The 9608-nt window shown below is 41.1% G+C and overlaps 1 protein-coding gene across 1 annotated transcript; it reads left to right on the forward strand.

Moving 5' to 3' along the window:
• Positions 1 to 6135: 6135 nt before the first annotated feature.
• LOC147972774 (uncharacterized) lies at positions 6136 to 6939 on the forward strand. The gene has a single exon (XM_087521677.1). The coding sequence runs from the start codon at positions 6245 to 6247 to the stop codon at positions 6647 to 6649; it is 405 nt and encodes a 134-aa protein (XP_087377803.1). The 5' UTR covers positions 6136 to 6244; the 3' UTR covers positions 6650 to 6939.
• Positions 6940 to 9608: the final 2669 nt, after the last annotated feature.

Consider the following 9608-nt stretch of genomic DNA (forward strand, 5'->3'; position numbering starts at 1 on the left):
TGCTCTTATATTGTGGGATGGAGGAGTACAATTTTGAAATTGTGCCCAGTATACCGGGCCAGAGGGAGAGCTTGAGAAAACACTGAGTCAGCGAAAACTCGGTGTACGAAGCAGACCATGGAGCCTTGGGGCTTCCTAACAGGTGGTGAAGCTCACGCACGAGGTGGCTGCACGATTGGGCCAGTTCCTTTCCGGAGACCTTTCCTTTCCATTCATTGTGAATTGAACTGAAGCGATTGCTTTTTACAAACGTGTACACTGTCTATCTTAATTTCTAAATGATGGCCGGTCACATGGACGTGTGAGCACGGGATTGACAGGGAAACTAACAGAATTCTACTACTACGAGGAGGCAACTGATAAAGTAAAAATATTGCTACTCACCCTACTATCATCAGATGGAGACACACAAACATAATCCACTGGACAAGGCAACTAACATAATTTCTATTACCACGAGGTTGCAACTAATAGAGTAAAAATATTGTTACTCACACGTACTATCATCACAGAGACACACACGCAGAATCCAGCTGTGCTTATTAACACCTCTAGCTACCTACGTACGTAGGTTGCTTCATTTCTAATCAACTAATCAACCAATATAACTCCACTGCCATGTTATACAGTACTACAGTACTTGTCACTCCAGCTAGGTAACTGCAATGCTAATTAATGCAGCCTCCAGATCTGCTTTGTTTCACCCAGCCTATAAAACCACACAATATGTACCTCCAGTTCTCACACAACACACACACACAAAACACTAGCTGCAAGCACAAGAAGTAGGCAGCAATGGCCAAGCATCGCCTCCTCGCCGTGCTCCTCATCGGGATAGTTGCAGCCTCCTCTTTCAACCAAGCAGCTGCGGCTGGCCGAGGCCTTGTTGTCGTTGGGAAGTTCACAGAGCTAGAGCCAAAGCCGGAACCCAAACCAGAGCCAATGCCCAAACCTATGCCCCACCCAGAGTCAGAGCCCTGCAAACCTGAACCGATGCCCAAACCCGAACCAAAGCCTGGACAGAAGCCTGAACCAGAACCCAAGCCCAAGCCGATGCCAAAACCAAAGCCCAAGCCCTGCTCCAAACCGAAGCCTGAGCCGATGCCAAAACCGGAACCAAAGCCGGAGCCCAAGGCTAAACCTGAACCGAAACCGAAGCCGCCTCCAAAGTGCAAACCACCGGCAACGCACAATTGATGGGATACTTATATATGACACTTGATGGAGGAGAACCCGTACGGAGCCACACTATGCTATTTTTAGAATAAGTAATGCATTATTCCCTGTATTCAATTTCTTTCTATTGTTCCATGCACGCGTGATGAGTATTAGTACTCTGTAATTATTATTTGCTTGTTGGTATATGTTCATCTACTTTGTATATGACCTGACTCATAGTTCTTTTGAGTATCAATGCATGATTGTGTTCATTCGCATGAATGAACTATTTTGTCCAGTGGACTGCTGTCTATGTTGTTTTCTCTGTGGGGTACAGAATCTGTTTATTTTTTCTATGGGATTGTTTCATATTATTTGAGGAATTGGCAGCTTGTACTACCTATATATTAAGAAGGAGAAAAATAAATACAAAAGTTGCATTACATGGCTGGGTTTTTAGGTATCCCCCACCAAAAAAGAGGTAAAATACATCAATCAGGTTCAGGTTCCGGTCAGTTCTCGACTCCAAGAGCCAATGGATGGAGAGAGCTGGTTGAAGAATGTCCTGCTTGATGAGCTGAAGGATGGCAGACTTTTGTTAGGCCTTGTGATCGAAGATGCGTCGATTTCTTTCCTTCCAAATGTTCCAGGCAGTGTAGATTGCTGCAGTTTTAGCCTCTTTGCCTAGACTGGAGGCGAAGTCGTTCCACCAAAGAGCAATGGAGGTTGCATGCTAGGCTGGAGGAATAAGAGAGGGAATGCCCAGGTCACCGTTCACAAGAAACAAGATGACTCGGGCAAAGGGGCATTGGAGAATAAGGTGCAGAGGGGCTCGTCTTATTGGTCACAGAGATTGCACTTCTCACTGTGACGAAAATCGTAGAGGTTGAACACTGAGTAATTTTTAAACACATGACAATTTTTAGAATGAACAGTAAATATTTTTTCACAGAAAATGAACATTTTGTAAAGACACAATGAACATTACAAAATGTTCGACCAGTCTTAAACAATGTTCATGAGATTTTACAAATATATTTGCATTGTTCCGAAGAATGTTTGTCACAAATTATTTTCACATGTTTAAAAATATTCATGGCAATAATAAAAAAATGTTCATGAAATATTAAAAATTGTTCATACAGTTTTTGAAAAATGCCCGTGGTATATAAAAATGTTCAAACATGCATTCCAAAAATGTGCAAGGTGTATTTAAAAAATAGTTACCATTTATTTGAAAAGTTCAACGTGTATTTGAAAATTTGTTAACTTGCATTTGAAATTTTAATTAATTAAAATAAAATAAAATAAAAACACAAAAAATAACAGGAAAAGTAAAAGTAAAAAACTGAAAATGAAAAACCTAAAGGAAAGAAATAGAGAAAAGGCAGGAAAAAGGCAGACAATACCTTCCCAAAACTGTACGAAACTTACCAGCGGTACACAGCGAGAGCTATATCTCGCTTATAGTGAGATGGTATGAGCTCTCGCATGAAGCGTAGCGCTACTAACAACTGGGCCACTATCCGTTCGTGTTAGATTAGCAGGTTGCAACCTTATTAAGAAAAAGAGTTGTATATTCACTAGTTTTCCGTGTTTTTTTTGCTTTTGTTTTTGCTTGTTTTTTCAACAGCTTTTCTTCCATTCTTTCTTGGTATTACAGATTTTTTTATTTTCTTTGTTTTCTCGATTTATTTTTTGTTTTTCACTAGTTTCTTACTTTTTCGTTCTTTTTTTCTTTGGTTTTTTAATTTATTTGCTCATTTCTATATTAGTTTCCTTTTGTTTTCTTATTTGTTTTCCAGTTTTCCTATACACATTTTTGTATATATCTAATACATTTTTCTAATACACATTAAGTATTTTTTAATACAAGATTAATATTTACTGAATACATAGCAACATTTTTTCTATACATATTTAAGATTTTTTAAAATGCTTCATTAACATTTTCAAATATCAGATTAACTTTTTTTCATACATGGTCAAAAAATTCTATACACATTCTACATTTTTTCCAGATCCTTAATTAACATTTTGCAAATACAAGTTTAACATTTTTACAGTACATGGTCAACAACTTTTCTATACACATTTAAGAGTTTTTCAAATGCTTGATAAACATTTCAAATACAAGTTTAACATTTTTATCATACATGGTAACCATTTCTTATACACATTTAACATTTTTAAATTGCTTGACTAATTTTTTAAAGTACTTGTTTAACTTTTTTAAGTGCTTGAATTAACATTTTAAAAACCATGATCACCTTTTTAGACACACATTATATACTACATGAGAAACATTTTCTCTATGTACATTTAACATTTTTCAAATGTTAGGTTAACATTTTTTGGAATATTTTATATAAAGTTTTTTTAATATATTTATTTATATTATTTTAGGTGTAAATGAAAGTAAAAATGAAAAGCAAATAAAGAAACTAAAAACGAGGCAGTGGCCTCCCCACGCACTGGGCTGGGCCATACGCTCGCGCGACTGCAAGACGCTTCAGCGAGTGGTTGCCCCACTAGAAGCGAGATATAGCCGCGCCCACGCTACGCTGTCTCATCCACTACTGGGCCATGGTCCACGCCGCATCGCTAGAGGTGAGTGCTGTGTGCGCCTTGTAGTAGGCGAGACATAGCATTTGCGGAAAATTACTGCACGATTGAACGACGAGTTATCTTTTTTTAGATGACCTATAACTTTATTCAAACTCGATAAAATTATAGGTAAAAGGCTTCGGATAATAGGTCCAAGAAATTAAAAACTAAGTCCTATAACTAAGAATTTGAAACTATTTTCTCAAAAATTTAAATTCATGATTTTACAAATTTGAAAAACATCATGACTTTTGAAAATGTTTAAAAGATTGATACCATGGAGATGACCGTTCTGAGAAATTTTACTATTTATAAAAGTCATGAACGTTTTCCAAATTTTTAAAATTTTCGAATATTTTAAAATTCATTTATTTTTCAAAATTTTGTGTTTTTAAAATTCATGAACATATTATTAAATTTATGAAGATTGTTCAAAAAGCAAAAATATTTAAAATTACTATATATTTTTTAATTAAAAAAACAAATTGTACAATTTTTAAAATTCAGGAGTTTTTTTTTTCAAATTCATGAACATTTGCATGAGTTAATCTATAAAAAAAATATGAAATCGGTTTTTAGCTAGCGAGCGGGAGAAGTGGCAACTGGGAGCGAGTGCGCTAATGGGTCGTAGTGTGTCATATGTTACACGTGAGCGTACAGTACAAATGCGGATGCACATACATACGGACATACAGTCATCTCTATGAACGATCGCACACCCCCTATCCCTATGAGCCCCTTCGAATGACTGTGCTGACATATCATTTTGAGATTGAGAAAGCCACCACATGCGCCTTCATAGTTGACGGGAACATCTCCTCCCACTGAATGAGCATCGGAAGCCTGGAATAATCTAGAAAAATGAGCAGACCAATGTCAAGTCTAGGACTTGAATCCTGGTAGGCTGGTTTCACTACGAAGAACCTAACCATCTGAGCTAGGCACGGTTCACAGGAGTGCCTGAAGATAGGAGCTCCCCGTGAAATGGTCAAAGGCCTTGAGATGGTTTCCTGGGCGGCGTTCCATCGAGCTTCACTCTTTCCTTTGAAAGATAAAAACACCGACAAGATGGTCAAGTACTTGGTGTGCTAGTTCCAAGCATGTGATGTGTATTATCTAGAAGTACAAAACTACCATTCTCTCTAGTTGTTGAAATATTCCTAAATCTCTTAGGTTTCTTTTAGAAAAAAGTATATACTTCTACTAGAAATTAAAAAGGAATATGTCGATATCAAGATGATATCAATTACACCCCGGCCTCTGCAAAAACACGGTGTCAAAGTTATTCAAGACATCGAAGCTGTGACAACTTAATTATTTTTTAAACAAAATAAAAAAAGAACGATAATACACGGCGAGCAGCAACATCGAGCGAGTGAGAGAAGCGGACGAGGGGTTGTCGCCCTTATATCATATCATGCCTATCCACTAAACTCCTTTGATACCAGCAAGAATTTTGTTGTTACTTTCTCTTCAAATGCGCCAACCGACATCTATCGATCGAGAATAGGAGAATGCTTCTCTTGATTTTTCCTTCTATATTTGTACAGTGTACAACTCTCTGTTTATGAGTATTGGGGGTTTTCCTCTCTTAGTGAATGTAACGCAAGAAAGAAGGCAGCGCTCCTGCATTTTGCTTAAATTCACTAGATATGTGGGTTGGGTGGGTCAATGCTAGGTCTAACCGCCAAGTTATTTAACTACACGCGTCTTACCTATCCATATTTCTACGTTGATGAGGTACGTAGAAAATAGTAAAAAGGAGATGGAAGGTTGACACATGGTTAGCAAAAGAAAAGCGTGAGCAGTCCAACCATGCATGCTAATCAACGGGAACATACGCCGGGCTGGAACCCATGCCCTACTGCTACAATGAAAATAATTAGTGAGGGCCGGAGTGAAGTGTAGAAAAGGCCATGGTGCATGCATGCTGTGGGAAACGGATGGGGGGTCATTTTCGTGTGCACCACTGGTCCTTGTGACAAGAGGATACCCGTAGCTAGAGCTGGCCCTCTCTACTTACGTTAAACCACTACTGTCTTTATCATATGTATGTTTGTATGCATGTCGGTCTGTACCTACCGGCAACTGCTCAGCACGCCACACAACCATACAATACAGATCACATCTATACATCTTAGGTATATATGGGTGCCCTACATAGACGTGTGGTCTGGTGTGAGCAAGGGACAAGGCAACTAACAGCATTTTCTGTTTGCGGCAGGGTGCAACTAATAGAGTTGAAATACTATTACTGGATATGTTGTTGTGCCGATCCACACACCCACCGACGGCGCTGGTTTACAGGGATTGTGGCACACGCGTCCGGGTCTGATTGGCTCCTCCACCCTATAAAACCACACCGTATGTGTCTCCACTTCTCCACACAGAGCACACCCATCCACCATCCATCCATCCAGGCTAGAAGCAGCGGCGAAACAAGTGCGCCCCTAGCTGCGAGCACAAGGGGCAGGCAGCAATGGCGAGGCATCGCCTCCTTGCCGTGCTCATGCTCCTCGTCGGGGTAGTGGCAGCCTCCACTTTCCACCAAGCGGCCGCCGCTGACCGGGGCCTTGCTGCCGTCGAGAAGTTTGCGGACCTAGAGCCAAAGCCAAAACCTAAACAAGAGGCAATGCCCAAACCAATGCCGAAGCCTGAACCCAAGCCGATGCCAAAGCCCGAGCCCAAGCCCAAGCCCAAGCCGATGCCTAAACCTGAACCCAAGCCAGAGCCCAAGCCCAAGCCGATGCCCAAACCTGAACCCAAGCCAGAGCCCAAGCATAAACCAATGCCTAAGCCAGAGCCTAAGCCGGAGCCCAAGCCTAAACCTGACCCGAAACTAGAGCCACCACCGAAGCACAAGCCGCCAACAGCTTACAATTGATGGGATACTATATATGACAACAGAAAGATCAAGGAGATCATGGCCGGGGCCACAATCGCGATATTTCTGGAATAAGTAGTGTAGTAACAATGTCATTCTATCCGGCTAGCTCGATAGCGATGCATCTTTCTGTATTCTATGTATTTCGTTACATTTATAAAGTTTCTGTTCCATGCATCCATGATGAGTATTACTACTTTGTAATTGTTATTTGCTTGTTGGTGTAAGTTCAATTTTGTACGTGACTCGTTGTTCTATTTGTGTATCGCATGAATGAGTTATTTTGTCTAGAGGACCGCAGTCTATGTTGTTTTTCTCCATGGGATGCAGTATAACATTTATTTGGAGAGTATTGCACTGGAGCAAGCGATATTCTTGCATATCTGGACTTTATATATGTGACAAGTAACCTTATGAAAATTTTGGAAGATTTTAACAAAGGTAGAAAGGTGGCTCCTTTGTAAAATCAAGAATATGTGGTTTAGTCTCTTATAAGGTGGGGCCCATTGTCCGTTCAATCAAGGCCAAGGCATGTCATAATTTTAGCCAAACACTCAGCGCAAACTAAAAAGAGACGGGAAACCAGGATCCTGAGACCGTTTTTATGTTCGTACTCATGGGACACAATCCATAATTCATTTTGCATTTTTCTTCAAGTTTATGACACTTGTTTGGAATTGTCTCGAGTGTGTAATGTATGAAAAGAAATTAACCAATTGAATGGTTTTATAAGCTATCCTCATTTTACTGGAAGGGTGTTTATATGTCTCAACATGAGACCCCATATGTCATGGAGCGGGATTGGTGATGCTTCAGGCCTTACATTCGGTCATGATGTTTGAAGTCCAAAAAAGTTAATTTAATACTTCACTAAATGTCGCTCTGGTGTTTTTCGAAAAAAGTTAATTTATTACTTCAATTGGCTCGTCAGTCAAACCGGTTGAATGTAACTTGTGCTACCGTCTCCCCACAACTGCATACAAGGACCATAGGCGCCTAATCATCTGCACATTGTAGAGAGCACCAAGTAAAGATACATCATGTGGCTTGGAAGATAACTTGCAACAAATTTGATTAGTTGTATGGTTAAAATACAATCATTATGGCAATACAATATTGGCCATAATAAGGCAGACATGCGAACGCGCATATGAGCCTAGGTGGTTACAACCTTTCAAATGATGTGTAGAAAAACGTTCTACTTTGGTTGTGTTGTCATAGCACTGTTGCATACCATGTGTGAGATTCTTGTTTGATTTCAGCTATAGTTTATCCCTTTTTGTTACAACTTTCACTTCGTTTGAAGCCTGCAGTTGTAGCCTCCCCTTCGTTCGATGGGGAATCAATTGCCCCAAAGCCACTACCCTGACATCACACACCCACATCAATGAAGCCACCTCCACCACCCCACAATCCAAAGACACACATATCTGCCAAGGAAAGGTTTAAGGCTCCCGGCTAGCATGAACGGTGGAGAAATATTTCTGGAAAAAGGGATAGAATCCCCATGCCCCGGCTCCACGACATTACGTGAACATCGTCCGTTGTCTCCTTTGTTGTCAGATATATACTTTTTTTTAAAATGCGAAAATACACCCAAAGGGCATCTTATAAGTAACATTTATCAAGGGAAACAGTGGACAGTACAATGGAAAGATAACAAGATACAACTTGACTTGCAAAAAGTAAAACGTACTTCAAAAATCATATTGGATGTCTTCTTCATTCCCTCGAGGGGAGCATGAAGAATGCACACAACCAGTAGTAAGGGAAAGAGACACTTGCAAAAACATCCACACCAAACCAGGCTTTGAATACCACAATAACCACTTGCCGCTAGAAACAAGATCTAGTAACCAATGATGAAATGTCGGTTGGGGCATCACCCTACACAACGCAAACTTGCAATCCTTCACGACCAATTCAATGGGTTGGAGAAACCGTACCCGATGTATACTTGTGTCTCTTGAGCAAGCAATACACATGATTCATTGCATTGGTCAATCATGTTTGTGGTTCTTGAGATGGCTACGTGAGAATTAATCATTTTTGGTTTTGATGTACTTCTCCGCGTGGTAGCTGGATTTACATAAAGCAAAAAGGTTAACAATTAAAACTAATCACAAAGGCGGACCTGAGATGGCTCATTGATGACCTAAAGCGCATGGATCACCATTGTACCATTTGTGGTAGTATTGAGCAAATATTATAACACTAGTAGAAAACAGGGCTTTGGTCCAGGTCGGGTCAGCCCATTAGTTCCGGTTCAGTCCAGAACCGGGACCAATGTGGGCATTGGTCCCGGTTCGTGAGCCCAGGGGGCCGGTCGGGCCATGTGGGCCATTGGTCCCGGTTCATCTGGACCTTTTGGTCCCGGTTGGTGGGATGAACCGGGACCAATGGGCCTCGCTCCTGGCCCACCACCATTGGTCCCGGTTGGTGGCTTGAACCGGGACCAAAGGCTCCCCTTTAGTCCCGGCTCATGTCACCAACCGGGACCAATGAGGTGCCTATATATACCCCTCGCTCACGAGCAGAGCACCCCAGTGCTCTGTTTTTCTCTGGCTGAGGGGGAGAGGGCTTGGTGGTGCTCTAGCTCATCTCCTATGCACACAAGGTGTTCGATGGAATGCCCGAGCCACACTACTTAAGCTTTCTCCTCTCCAAGGTCGACCTCCAAGCTCCATTTTCCATAATATTTGTCTAGGTTTAGCGGCCCGTCACGCCCCGTCCCCGTCTTCACCGCCGTCGATCACCCGTGCCGAGCTCATCGCCGGCACCACCGTGGTGAGCCTCTTGTTCTTATCTTCTTTCTGAAAGGAAAAATATTATTACTTGTATGTTTACATAGATACTTGTATTATTTTCTTACTTTTATTATTGCATCTTATATAGTGCGATGGTTTTGGTATCCGCCCCCGTCGGCCCTCGTCCTGTCTATGATTCGGATGTGGTATAT

The sequence above is a fragment of the Triticum urartu genome, chromosome 5A, assembly GCF_056163025.1.
Source record: "Triticum urartu cultivar PI428250 chromosome 5A, HENAU_Tu73, whole genome shotgun sequence".
In the NCBI taxonomy this organism is placed as follows: domain Eukaryota; kingdom Viridiplantae; phylum Streptophyta; class Magnoliopsida; order Poales; family Poaceae; genus Triticum; species Triticum urartu.